Here is a 14,826-nt window from a genome sequence, read left to right as displayed (position 1 = left end):
CGTGCCACAACATCAACGCAAAAATGGGTCTCTCTTTGGTGCAACAGAAACTACACCACCTATCAAGTTAACCAATAAATAGTCGCCACAAAACACCCACCTCTGCACTAAAATTACTCTCACGTGGCAGACACGTGACTATTTCGTTCTCTAACAAAATTTTACTGGTTAGATAGATGGAATAACCCTAGGAGATTGCACACCGAATACAAACCCCCCAATACTTACGTGAGGATACAACTGGTAATTTTGTCCTTTTCAAGGCGTAAATACAAAGCCACTTTCATTCTAAATGAAACCGCGCGGTGCACACAAATAACAAGAGTAGTGCTCTGTACTCAGTACTCTCTCCACTTTCTCTCTCTACATCTATCTACGCGGAAGTTTTTTCTGCAAATCTTTTGGGAACCAAAGAAGGAGAGACCATGAATCGGAGGGACGATCCGAACCCTTTTGAGGAAGAAGAAGTCAATCCATTTTCGGTAACCGTTCTCAATCCGCTTTCCTCTTGTACCCTTCGTAGATCCAACTTTTTAGGTTTTCAATTTTAATTCTGTCTAATTATTTCGTTTACTATCTTTAATTTATTATTAATGTCGTGAATGTGTTGATTTGTTTCATATTTTGATTTTTTGGATGTGTTTACGGGGTATTTTTGTAACGAGGTTTTGTTTGATCTAGATCTGAAAACCCCTCAGTCTTGAATTTTGGTATTGCTCTTTGTATGGACTGTTCTGGTGGCATAGTTTGGAATGAAAGGCAAAATGATGGGCATTTTTGTTTGATATGTACACTTAATAGTTTGAATTTTCTGTGTGGGATTTTTATTGGTATAGTGTAGTTCCAATAATACACATTGTACTAGTTAAGATTAGCGGGCTTTAAACTTAACTTCTTTAAATGGGATTATGAATGCAAAGTCTAATAATTGAATTTTGAGTTCTATGTAATAGTTTGGTTGAGACGATGAATATGATTGCATCCAATCACAGATTTATTGAAAATGTTCTTTGAATTTTCTTTTCTTTAAACATGTATCCACACGTTGTGCCAGTTGGGCTTTGAACCCTTAATCATTTAACCTCCTCTTTGGGGGTGAAGAAGATATCTTAATGCTTGGAGGTGGAGTTTTTTCATTTGTTGTACACATATAAATTTAAACAAAATCAAATGGAGTTGTGGGATTAGTTTTTAGAAGATAAGAAGGATTTTGATAACATTCTTTCAAATGAAAAGATGAGAAGGATTTTGAGAAAATTCTCTCAAATGAAAAGATTGGCAACAGAATTTGTATTGGCCAAATCAGAATGATATCCAAAAGACTGCATTACTACCCATCAAAAAATAATTTTCAGATTTGATTGTTGGAAAACTCACTTTGTAAACTATCATCTAAATAAGACAAATCTACCATGTTCCCACATGCATTACCGTGCTGATTCATTGCACCATAGCATGTTACTAGGCCATAAAAAACCTAGAGAATAACTAAACATCGTTACCCTCTTCTTCTTCTTCTGCTGCTGCTTCTCCTTATTTCTCCCATTGGAAAACATTTTATTTGGTTGACAATGTTTAACTCTAATAATTTCTTGGATTAGTCGGTTAGCCCACGAGGCTAATTGCTTTTCTATTTTTTCCCCCTCTTTGAAAATATTCAAACTGTAAATGATGTAATTAGTACATCTCTTGGTCCTATAATTGGAAATGTGGTTTGTTATTTCTCCCGCTAGCCTCTTCACAACACGCAATTGGCCTCTAACAGCAATTCTAGGACTCCAGAAGTAAAGAATTCTTTGTGTGAGAGCTTACAATGATGGCACTAAGATAGCATACTGCAGAAGGGTTCGGATTTGGTGTGATTCAATTACTAATATGTTGCAGAACTTGGAACCAAGTATGAATTTTTTTTCATACAGTTGTCAGCAAAGTATGCTTTAAAATGGTAAATGTGATGTTGTATACGTGAACTTAGTGAAGGAAGAAAAAACACAAATTAAATGATAAGCATAGGTAAAAATGTGAAGGAAAAAAAGGTTTTATTTTTCTTTTAATTTTTAATTTTTTAATTAGAAGAAATATGCCCAAAAGATGAAATGAAACTTATTATAATCCAATGCATGTTGATCAAGTTAATGGGATGTTTTCTTTTACTCCCTCTGTCCCATATTAGTGGTCCATTTTTCAATTTTGGTGTCCCAAATTAGTTGTCCCATTTCAAAAGTCAAAGTAAAATAATGCTATCTTTCCATCATTGCCCTTTAAGTTTTCAAAAAGTCTTCCAAAGTGATTATATACATATTTAAACGTAAAAGGGCAAATTGGTAATTTTGAAAGAGGACACTGCATTAATTGCATACTCCCTCAAAAAACTTCTAATACCAAAGATGGCCAACTAATATGGGACGGATGGAGTATCATTCATTTCATTTTATTTTTTGTTGTGATAGTAAACTATTGAAGGTGATGCGTATTGGTTTTAAACTTTTCATCAGGTGCAATGAAGTTCAGTAATTGCACCAGTAAAAAGAAGAATGTTACAACCCAGATGTAAACAAAATTAAGTTACTTATTACCTCCAGATGTACCAAATTTGGCTACTGAACAAGGAGGTGCATCTGGTTTCTAACTCGCTTTGATATTTTTATGACTCTGGTTGGAACATGTTGTTTGGATTTAATTTGGATTCTCTTGCTATATATTTTTATTCATGTTGCCTTATAATGCCCTTGATTGGATTTCGTTGCAGAATGGAGGTGGTGCTCCTGGATCAAAGTCCCGAATTCCTAAAATGGTTGCTCAGACTCTGGGTTTTGGCCAAAAACATGATGCTACCGTGGATATACCGTTGGATACAGTGAACGTAATGAAGTTACAGTTTCCTACTCTCTCTCACACGCACAGACATCTATTCCTATATGTAATTGGGTGCACTCAGTTCCATATCTTATGTTACTACATTGCAGGATGGAAGTAAAAAGGAGAAAGAACTTGCAGCTTGGGAAGCAGATCTGAAAAGGAGGGAAAGGGTTAGTTGAAAAGATTATAATTTTGCACTTCCTTGCCTATATATTTAATCATGTTTTCTTAATTGCAAAATCACTCGTTTTAGTTTCTTCCAAATATAATCAAAGTGTTATGTAAAACTTTGATTGATCTAGATGATCCATTGCTCTAAAATAATATTCTTGATTCTGAAATTTTTTTAAAGGTGAATATTCGTAGGCATTTCATTTGAATTTAGTACTGATGCATGCTACCTTTAACTGCCCTTTGTAGGACATTAAACGGAGAGAAGATGCTGTTGCCAGCGGTAAGTCGCAAAATAAAGGCAAATTTTAGGATCACATTTTTGTTTTTCCTTTTCTCATGCCGCATAAAGCTTCTATATATTATTTGAATTTTTCATTTTCAGCTGGTGTCCCCGTAGATGATAAAAACTGGCCTCCATTTTTTCCAATTATTCATCATGATATAGCAAATGAGATTCCAGTTCATGCTCAGAGGTTGCAATATCTGGCTTTCGCTAGTTGGTTAGGTATGGTTGCTCATCTCCGTTTGTTTTCTATAAGAGAAAACTTTAGCTGACAATTTTTTTTCCTACTATTTTGAAATATTTCTTCTTCTTGCAAACTGATAAATTTGTCTGGAAGTAGCATTGTTTTATACTCTATTTGGATAATAAGGAGGAAAAAGAAAAGAAAGGATATCACCAGTTATGGAATAAAAGAAGAGAAAAGAAAAACAGTGTTATCCTCTCTTCACGTTTGGATAATTAAGGAAGGAAAAGAAAGTGAAGGATGGTGGTAATTCTTTATCATGTTTGAAAAGATAAAGAAGAGAGAAGAATTTCTTGTTTTATTTTGTAAGTAGTAAGGATAAACAAGTATTATCTCCTATCCTTCCAAATCCTCCCACTTTAGGAAGGATAGACAAAATACTATTAAACAAGTTAGGCTATCCCTCTTTTTTTTTTTCTTTTTTTCTTCTTCTTCTTCTTCTTCTTCTTCTTCTTCTTCTAATCTTATAAAATCCTCTTCTTTACTTCTTCATTATTATAACAAACTCAAGATAAGCGACTCTTCCTCTTTTCATTCTTCCCCCCCACCCCGCACACGTGGCCCCAAGTCCCCCAATCCAAAGATCATCTCATAAGCCTTATTCTTTGTTTACTTCAATGCTTTCTGCTTTTTGTAGTAGCTTCTTTACGAAGCAAATTTTGTCTTTCTGCTCTCTAGATAAAGCCATTTTCCCCTTTGTCTTAAAAGATTAACGTTTGCAATGGGATTGAAATTTGTTCCTCAATTTTTCTTTCTTCATATTCTCTTTGGTTATCTGGCCAACCTTAAATAGTTGGGATGGTGCTTTATTTGGTCTTTCTGGTGTATATCTGTTAAGAAGAGTGATGAATTTGTGATTTTTCAGCGTATCTTCTTTTTGCTGTCTCTGCAGGTATAGTTCTTTGTCTCGTCTTCAATATTATTGCTGTGATTGTTTGTTGGATCAGAGGCGGCGGTAAGCTTTCTTTTCTTGATTATAAGTGATGCTTTTAAGATTTGGTGGCTTAGTTTCAATATAGAGCTTGTGACATGGTTGACTATCTGCAGGTGTCAAGATTTTTTTCCTCGCAACAATTTATGCTCTAATGGGATGTCCCCTATCATACGTCTTGTGGTACAGGCCACTGTATCGTGCAATGAGGTATTAAAGTTGTGGCTTATTTTGGCTTCTCCTCTCTTGGCTTACATTTCTGCTATATATAGAATGTTCAATTTCATAACTTATTTTTGGAGCTTTTGGTTTAAATACTATGCTGAGTGGGAACTTATCAATATGACTATATGAGTATGGCCATGATTGAACGTGATTTTTCTGAACTTGACCTTACAAGTTTCAATTGCTCGATCAAGAATATAGTTTGTTGTATATTGCTCGATCAAGAATATAGTTTGTTGTATATTAGTGATTTGTTATTTGGTTTTGACTTCCATTTTTGTTAATTATATCTTATTATAATTATATTATTTCTAGTGCTGTTTCTTTTAGAATATACAAGTTTATCCCCTGGGGCGGGATAGATAAAAGACTTTATTAAATACACCAATGGATGCAATTTCATGTACACACAAAGAATACACAATGCGAACTGGAACAATTATCTATACAAAACTATAGCATCATCTTCCCAGAAAGCTGACATCCTGAGATTCAAAGGTAAAAGGAGCTTGACATTAAATGCTTCAACTTTCACAAATGTATTGGTGGGTCTTGATGTGTGTACTATCACTTAGTATTGCAAGACAGGCCTTGATATGCAGATAATAGGGTATAAATACCAATAAAGTAAACACTCACACACAAAAACAACTGAAATAATGAAGAGCACACCTTTAAACGAGGAAATTGATAAAAATGCAATGTATACTATGATATAAAGAAGTTCAAGAAATGCAATATATTGTAGTAGTTTGTGAGAAACTAAATTGCTGTTTCCAATAATGGTCCTGTCAATTAGGATTTCTGTATGGGTGCATTCGTTGTGGACTTGACAGAGACATGGGCCCTAGTGGAGGCCCATGGGTAGGGTCTCGTTATTTTGTGTCATTTTTTGTCATTGGATCCTTGTTTAGCTGAATGTTATTTGTGATGCAGTCCTAGCATTAGTTCTGAAGACTAAGGCAACTTAAGAGTGATTTCTATGATGCCATGTGTGCCCTTTTGATCCAATTTTATGACAATGGTTTTATGTTTTTAGAGAAGGGAAAAACCGATAGTCAGATTTTTTTTTTTCATTGGCAAAATTGATTTTATTTTATTTAAAAAAAAAAAAAAATTAAAGGAGGACTTATTTCAGAGTGTTATCATTTGTGGTTATCTCAAATTATTTTCTATTTTCAGAGTTGTAGAAAATTGGTTTCAGAAAACTCAACCAAGCAAGCATTATGTTTCTTCTTCCTCCCACAATTTTCCTACTTAAGTTGTTTAGGGAGTTGGTTGGAGAGTGTTGCCTGACATTAGTTATTCCGCAACACCTGATCTGTGCCTTTAGTAGTAAGAAGCAGTTGCTTTCGTAGTTTTGGCCTTCATTTTTGCACCATATAACTTACGTTTATACTATTGCATCAAGCAATGGCCCTTTTGATGGCTTATCAATCATTCAATCTACTACATAACATTCAAACATTAAATATATGGTATCATGTTGAGACCAGGAAATAATCATTAAATCCTTGACCTTTTTTTATTTTTTTTATTTTTTCTTTTCTTTTAGGAAACTATGAACCAACCAAACACATTCAGAATGAGTTTTTTGGTGTATGCTATTTGATGGTCACATTATTTTAATTGTTGAAATTAGTTGAAGGATTTAAATATTAAAGTTACACCCTCTCTAATAGCTTAAGCATTGTGTTTAACATTTTTTTTTGACACGTATTTATATGGTGTTTAACATTAGGATCTAAAACGTTAATTTTTTTTTTGTATTGATCAATTTGTATCACATCATCCTTCTGGTTGTGATACATAAATATCACACCATTAAATACAATACTAATTGTCTGAGGTATTTGTCATTCCTAAATTTGCATAGTGGTTTTCATTCCGGATGGGAGACTATTGATACTTATAATTGTTGGGTTTGCTGATTCACTTTTGGTTGTGGCCTACCTGAATTTAGAAGTGGTTGTAGTGATGTTTGGATCACATTTATTGCATTTATATTGTTAACATGTTAAAATGGTTTCATATTTGAACTTAATAAATATGGTTATTGCATAAAGGTGCTGCACTGGTGCTGATAGTTGTAGCATTTTGCTATTTGTTTCCAAATTGCAGGACTGACAGTGCATTGAAGTTCGGTTGGTTCTTCATGTTCTACTTGGTGAGTTTATTAACCAGTCAGTTGCCGTGACTGTGTAAAACTTTCCTCCCTCCCTATACTTACTCAATTGTTGCTTTGTTTGATACCATTGGCATTATGTAGATTCACATTGGTTTTTGCATCTTTGCTGCCATTGCTCCGCCAATTGTCTTTCGTGGGAAGTCATTGACGTAAGTTATTTACATTTCTGCCTTTGCTTACCGAGTTTAAACTTTAAAGAATTTTCTGTGTCCTTTTTTTTTTTTTTTTACCCCCATTAAGGTTTGATCATTGACCAGCATTGTTTTTTTTATGTTTATCATAACATATTGTGGGTTTTAAGATGAACTATTTAATTTGTAAATTGTTTCACCAATGGGATTTCTTCATTTTTTTTATTAGTGTCAATTATAATAAATACATAATTTGATAAGGGGGCTGATAAGTGACCAGCATTCTGCTTTATGATTAATTGTTTTGGGATAATTTATTGCATGTTTTAACATGCATTATTTCATTTATAATATTGTTTCCCACAATTAGATTGCTTTAGTTTTTACCCGTTAGCTCGAGTGACTAATTTTACACTGGTTCTCATATTTGGATTAAGTAAAATTTATGTTTAATAAATAGAAAACTGGAGAGATATCTGGAGGTAACTACTTATATTTTACTCTTCTGCTTATCCTGGAAATCAGTTTTTTTTTTTTTTTTTTTTCTCTTGGATTATGAACTAATCCCATAGGTAATAGTTACACAAGATTTAATAATCTTGGGATTTGATTCTGTCTCATGGTAGTTGGGATTTCAATTTGATAGATTGTAATGTTGTAACAGCTCATGAGCGAACCACTGTCTTCCAACCTTTAGGGTAAGAAGCATGGAAGCTCTATTCTAGAGCTGGAGTCTCAATTGATACTGGAGGTTTTTTTTATAAGAAATTGGTACTGCTTTTCTCAATGTACACATTTACCTTCAGTGGAATAGATGTGAAGAGTGGTTTAGACTAAGACCTATTCTACAAATGTGCTTCAGCCTTTAGGATTCGTGTGACCTGTTTGCCTCCTATATTGCTGCATGAGTGCGCCTTTATTAATATGCTTTTACATAATATATTGTATTAGTTTTTCAGTTCTTAGTAATAGCATGCGGGCTCAGAGTACGAAGCAATTGGGCTTTTTTTTTTTTGTATATACTGGTCTTGCTCTCACCATGCCAGTTTAGTCATTTTGGGTCCTCAAACAAGGCTCAAAGCTATGGGACTTCGGAGATAATTGGGTATAGTGCTATGAAGCTAGTTGTCGTGCTTTGATGTAGCTTTGTTGTTTTGTCTTCCCCCGAATAAGAAAAAAATTGTTTCAACTCCATTTTTTATCTTCAGGTGCTTTAATTTTCTACCGCTATGGTTTTAGTGTATTACTTGTTAGAAGTGTGATGATGACCATTTTTTCTATTTACTCATTTTTAAATTTCATCTAGTAACTATCATGCTTTGCCTTTTAAATCTCAGGGGTATACTGGCAGCAATTGATGTCTTCTCTGACCATGTTTTGGTGGGGGTAAGTCGTATAAAGCTTGCATTCATTTCTCTTCTAGTTCTATGATATATTTATGTCAGATTTTTATTCTATTGCAAATCTTGAAGTTTTAAATGTGTATTACTTATCAAAAAAATGCGTATCACTCCGGTAGCGTAGTATGTAATGATGCATCTGTGACAGGAATGTGTAGTTAAATACAACTGTAAAGGAGGAAAATTAAAGCCATGAATTATTGTTTTTTGACGTTAATGAAACTATTTTATGTAACCAACTTTTAATTTGAGAATAATCTTTCTGTTTGTTTATAATATCTGGTTGATATGCATATAACCTATGAAGCACGGATATGGATGCGGCAATATAGCAAATCTCCAAGAAATAGGATATAGTATGGCAAGATGCAGCAATAAAATAATAACATATTATATTTTGGGTAAAGTGCAAAAAACCTTCCTACATTTTTTAATTTGTGCAAATAAGGACAAATCTTCACTTTGGAGCTAATTGAACAATGAAATGACTAAAGTACCAAAATGGGTATAATACACACACACACACACATGCATATATTTTGAACTGTGCACAGTGTATATATCTTTTGTTTTTTTTCAAGTCAGATAAGAAATGAAGAGGGACAAAAAAACCTTCATTATAATGTAGCACATTACAAAAAATATAAACAATAATGTAATTTAAAAAACCCACTCACTCCACCTCTTTATGTCGTACACAACAATGTTTCTAGCCGTGTTTACTCATCACAACCAGCGGCCAGCCACTGTCACAGCACCATCCCCATAACCGCCACAACCATCCCCACCCCATAACTGCTACCACCACCCCACCCCACCCCACAACCACTAGCTGTGCCGCCGCCACCCACAACCACCAGTTTTCACATCCCATCCTCCATACCCGTCGACAACGTGTTCGTAGGATGATCGAATCTCTGCCGTTTATAATATTTCAGGGTTGACATAGTTTTCTACTCAGAAGAGAGAGACGTTGCTCTGTTCGGCGATGTTTCTCTGTCCTGCAGCAACGGCAACAATTCTTCCAACAGCCCATTCACAATGGCTCCTTACCATCGTTGCCCAGTTTGCACAATGCGAACGTGGTTCCATTCAGATGGTGTATAATTATATTCATGTGTGTTTAATATATAATTATATATATGTATGTATACAGTATACACAATATTGTACATGCATATGTAGGAGCCGTCAAGGAGATGGAGGAGGAGACGAGGAGGGCTATGTGTGTATAATTATATGTGTGTGTACAGAGATATGCAGGAGCAGCAGCCATATATTTGTTTTAGGGCTCAGATCAGTAGAGAGAGGGGAGAGAGGATTCATGACGCGACAATTGTGTACGGAACAAATTGGGTTTGCGCAATATATATGTTGTATAATATATATTTAATTTGGGCTTTGACCAAATTTAATTATATTTTTTATCCTTGAGGGCATTTTAGGAATTTAAAAAAATTGGTCCAAATTGATGGTGAAGGAACAATTTGCTCCAAATGTTGATAATATAGGGATCTATATGCACAAAATAAAAAGTAGGAGTGGTTCTAGCACATTTTTTATATAACGAGGGGATTTTTTGCACTTTGCCCTTGTGTTTACATAAAAAGATTAGCTTTTTGATTATTTTTCAACAACATTGTGATTGTAAACGTATTTACCAATGTGTTCATATAAAAGAGGCAATTATATGAAAAACAAAGAATAACCCTAACCCTAGAACTTGAATGACCCAAATTAATACAACCCTTAGTAGACACCGGATCTCCTTTCTTTTTCAACAACATGGTGATTTTAAGTCCTTTTTGTTTTATTTTCTTTTAAACAAAGAACTTTTTTATTTTACAATTAGACCCTTGTTTTTTTATAAATATAGTTATGATTTTGCCCAGTCGTATCCCAGAAGTATCTTGCCATGTCCCAGCCGTATCCGATTTTAAAAGAAATATTTTAAAATTCAGGACATTTCCCAGTTGTATTAGACACGTATTCCGTGCTTACCTGTGTCGGATATGTATCCAATTCGGCCACGGAGACCTTGTGGAAGTATCCGTGCTTCCTAGCATATAACAAAGACAGTAGATGAGAATCCTGATTAAGTATAATATTAGGTGGTTGAATAAAAAATTTCAATTGATGTTTCCTGTTAAGAGATATATATTATGCCTCAGATCAAAAGATTGAAAGAAAAGTAAGAGATGCAATAAGAAGATTTTCAATTTTAATTGGACACCAAAATTGCCATTGTTGCCCTTCTGCTGTCCGTCTGAAGCACATATGTCTGCATGATGGCTCTAGTTTCCATATGTCTGAAGCTCAATGAGAGGTAAAAGTAACATTAATTTTAAGAAAAGGTCCTTAAAGTCGAAATCTATAACTCGCTTTATTCATATGTTTGGCTAAAAGATTAAGGTCCTTAAAGGCGATGAGAGATTGAAAGATTAATTCCAGTTATTAGAGATATATTATACCTTCCCCCAACAACTTTATTAACTTACCTTCGTAATAATTTTTATTGCTGGACGTGGGATATACAAGTATACAACGTTCCTTAAAGTCGAAATCTATCACTCGCTTTATTGGATTTTGTGTCATATTGCAAGGAAAAAGAAGTAACAACCATATGTTTGACTATCCTGGAGGTAATAATGTGTCATGAATGTAAAAGCTCCTTTGTTCTCCAATTAGAAAAGGGAAGAACAATATGATATTTTTCTGGGTCTTGTTCAATTTCAAGAAACATTAGGAAACATGACTGTGTTTGGACTTAGGATGTTGTAACCGTCTGATCAGGTATCTTAATTAGGTGTTGTGAAGTAAGAAAAAGCTGTGTCTTCTACTGGCTATTAACAAGGGGGGACTGAGAAAGGAAATACTCGAGTCCCATCACTGTTGACTGTTGTTAGGTCAAAATAGGACTTAGGCTGGCATAATTTATGTCAAAAGCTCAAGTCTGAAATTTTATATTTATATTTATTTTTTGATATTTTCAAATGTTAAGAGTAAGTTGGTTACCCCTTGTTAAAGGGCATAATCGGAAAGCAAAACAACATTCAAAAGGCAAAAAAGTAAAATCAACACTCTTTTTTATATTTTTTTTATGCACTCTCCAATTAGGATTCATGCATTCATCAATTAAAGTTTCATACCTTCTATGTTTTATGCAGATCTCCTTTTTGGTATGCATAAAGTGTTTATGGGTAGTTCCTTAAAATCAAAATCCTAGTTGGAGGACACCCAAAAAAAAAAAAAAAAAAAAAAAAAAAAAAAAAAAAAAAAAATTCCTTCTTGGAGAAGGAGAGGTCACTTCGATGGATTAAGGGATCGATCAATTGAAGGCCACTGGCCTTGTGTCAATCGATTGACATTAGGCTCAATCAATCGAGCTATGCAGATTTCAGTTCCTTTTTTGGACAAAATCCCTTAAAATCCTAATTGTTTTATGACTCTAAACTCTATAAAATGACCTCTTGTATTCAGAAAAACCAGAACACATCTTCTTGGTTTAGTTCCTTGGTTATTTCCCTTGGGGTTAATATAATTTGCTTTTTTGATTACGGCAGATGAATTAAATTAAATTTAAAATTAGTTAAAACCGTTAATTAGCTAAATTAGACCTATTCACCCCTGCTCTAAGTCTACCTCATGGACCTTGCGCGACTCTATATCAGAGCCTAGGGTAATAGTCCTAGATTCTTCTACTGTTGAGAGTTACGTTGTAAAATACATCATAACTGTGACGGAAGTTTAGGCTAGTTCTTAAGGAATTCTTCATACAAGTAATGTGAGGCATGATGGCGAATGTTGAAAGAATAAGTAATCTGAGGCATGACAGCGAATGGTGAGAGTAATTAATTACATGGTGAACAGAAACTATTCATTGTGATGACTTGAAATTTGCTTGGAGTTGGAAATTATTTAACAAATATGTCATCACATGAGAAATCAAAGATAAAATGATAACCTTAAGATTACTTATAAAAAAAAAAATTTGATAACCTTACGATCCATTAGGAGTTAGGACAACATTTGGACCAAATTGGTGGATGGGGATAGTTTGTCCTAGAAAGTTAATCCGCAAGAAAGATAACCTTAGTTTATTTATGGTCACATGTATTAAAACAACACACCTTTTGTTCATTGTTGGAAAAGTTTTGTGTGGGCTATGATTCTGAAAAATGAAAGAACACAAAGATTTTGATCCTATCTTAGTAAATCATTGGATTGTTAAGACAAAGGTTACTCTTAGAGGATCCAAGAATAAAATGGGGGAAGGATGCTCTTATGTAGGGTACTCTCGGTGCATATGGTAACCCGCTTGATCTAATAATTTACTTTGAAAAAAGGATTTCAAATAACTAAATAAATTTCCTCCAGGTACTACTGTTAATTAGAGGCCAATTTTTGATGAAATGGTAAAAGCTCAGATTGACAAGCTTGAGCCGTGTGGCCGTTAGTCAGAGTATGTGAACAGTTGTTGTGTGTAAAATAGTGTTAATGGTAAAGTATGCTTATAATCTTCTCGTCTGAGCATCCCCCATGACCGGCACTGAGTAGTGTAGCCTTTAGACTATTACTAATATCATTTCAGCAGTCACTTTGTTTACTTGACATGAAGAACTCCATGTAGTAGTTTGTCCTTTTTTTTTTTTTTTTTTTTTTTTTTTTTCTCTCTCTCCGTAGAACATTATAATCTACAAATCTGTTGAGGCCCTTAACCTGGCTTCATCTGCTCCTTTGGATATTGTAATCTTCCCTGGGCTTCTTTCTTTCTTTTCTTTTTTCTTTTTTCTTTTTTTATTATTTTTTTGTATTTCTATGGTTGTAATCACTTTCTGTTTAACAACTGATTTCTTTTATTGTTTTAAAAAAAAAAAGAAATGAATCGGAATGTTGCTTGGTGCAGTGGTGAAACATCCGGCTGCCAAGCATTGGAACGTAAGCTAGATTTTCAGATCAGCCACTGTATGCATAATAGCATCAAATGTTAGGTCTTTGTCCACTCTAACCCTCCTAGAATGGTAATCTCGTTTTGGGCATATGCACAAGGGTTCTCTCTCAAATAGTTGAGTTACTAATAGCCGTGTCTCGTAATTACCTGCTCTATCATAGTGTCCAATGTGATAATTTGTGCGAGGTAGTTGTATGTCATCAAGAAATGCCTCTTGACCGATTTCACTTGTATAAGCTAGAAGCAATAAGAACTTTCGGCGCCTTTGGGCTTTCGTTGTTGATGAACATTGAGTGAAGGAATGCTACAAAAATGCTACCATATATAGTGAGATATGTTGCAATGTTGGGAGACAATGGAGATTTGCACAATTTATCTTTTCTGGGTTTTAAGATGCCTAAAATGATTATGAGAAGTAAACATTATATGCGCTTTAAGTTATTTCATTGAATGTCTGGATACAGCTAATGTCTTTGGCTTTCTTGCAGATATTCTACTTAATTGGATTTGGCTTGTTTTGCTTAGAATCACTTCTAAGCTTGTGGGTACTTCAGGTTAGAAAGCAGAAACAGAATAACACTTGGCTGTTTTCTTATAAGCCTCTTAACACTGTGGGAATATATATATATATATATATATATATTGTGGAAAAAAATGCATACCATGATTTATGTTAAATTTCATCCATAGCTATGTTTTGCTTTGGATTTCTTTGTTTTTGCTTTAGGAAAAATAATAAGTTGGAATTTTGTATGAATGTTCTTCTCTTCCTTTTTTTTTTTTTGGTTGTGGATTATGATTATGTGAAGTTCGATTCCATATACATCATTAAAGCCCTACTTTTTCTTTCTCATTGATTTGATTTCTTTAACTGTTTTTTGTTTTCCCCTTATGTGCAGAAAATTTATATGTACTTCAGAGGTAACAAATGAAAAACCTGGGGGTGTAGTCTTGTTGAGATGTTCAATACTGCTTGTTGAGGTGCCTCAGTATATTCTTCTCTCATGTCAAAGTTCATTTCTTTGTTGAGATGGTTGAGTTGAGTTGAAACACAAAGGCGTGCTAAGTGACTTTGTAAATTTTTATATTGTTGGTATTATGCTATGTAGCTCTTGAATAATTTGGTTCCTTGTGATTGAAATTCAGTTAATATGATAACAAGTGTTGCTTCAAGTTCATATGCCAGTAAGTTCAGTAACATCTCTACAATATTCACTCACTCACTCTCATACATGTGGAAGTGGTTCAAGTTCATATTCCACCAACATTGCAGCTCTAGGATATTTTGGTTCCTTGTGCTCCAAATCTGCAGAATATATTTATAACATGTCATGCTTGCTATATATATGTGTGTGTAAAACATGTTGAAGTGGGTTCATGTTCATATTCGACAAACATGTCTACCCTAGAATATTTTTGTTCCCCCTGCTTGGAATCTGC

The 14,826-nt window shown here is 34.1% G+C and overlaps 1 protein-coding gene across 1 annotated transcript; it reads left to right on the top strand.

Annotated features, from left to right (window-relative positions):
* Positions 1 to 295: 295 nt before the first annotated feature.
* On the top strand, positions 296 to 14,564 carry LOC132283240 (secretory carrier-associated membrane protein 4). Its single transcript, XM_059785163.1, has 12 exons — positions 296 to 482; positions 2,750 to 2,863; positions 2,967 to 3,029; positions 3,280 to 3,313; positions 3,416 to 3,538; positions 4,453 to 4,515; positions 4,608 to 4,701; positions 6,838 to 6,883; positions 6,986 to 7,053; positions 8,373 to 8,421; positions 13,875 to 13,940; positions 14,286 to 14,564. Exons 1-12 carry the CDS (start codon positions 426 to 428, stop codon positions 14,316 to 14,318), a joined length of 810 nt encoding a protein of 269 aa, XP_059641146.1. The 5' UTR covers positions 296 to 425; the 3' UTR covers positions 14,319 to 14,564.
* The last annotated feature ends 262 nt before the right edge of the window (positions 14,565 to 14,826 follow it).

This window comes from Cornus florida, unplaced genomic scaffold (genome assembly GCF_030987335.1).
Source record: "Cornus florida cultivar Cherokee Brave unplaced genomic scaffold, ASM3098733v1 CherokeeBrave_3.0.0_Hap2_Chr11, whole genome shotgun sequence".
Taxonomy (NCBI): Eukaryota; Viridiplantae; Streptophyta; class Magnoliopsida; order Cornales; family Cornaceae; genus Cornus; species Cornus florida.
The sequence above is the reverse complement of the archived record's forward strand: the minus strand, read 5'-3'. Positions and strand labels throughout refer to the sequence as shown.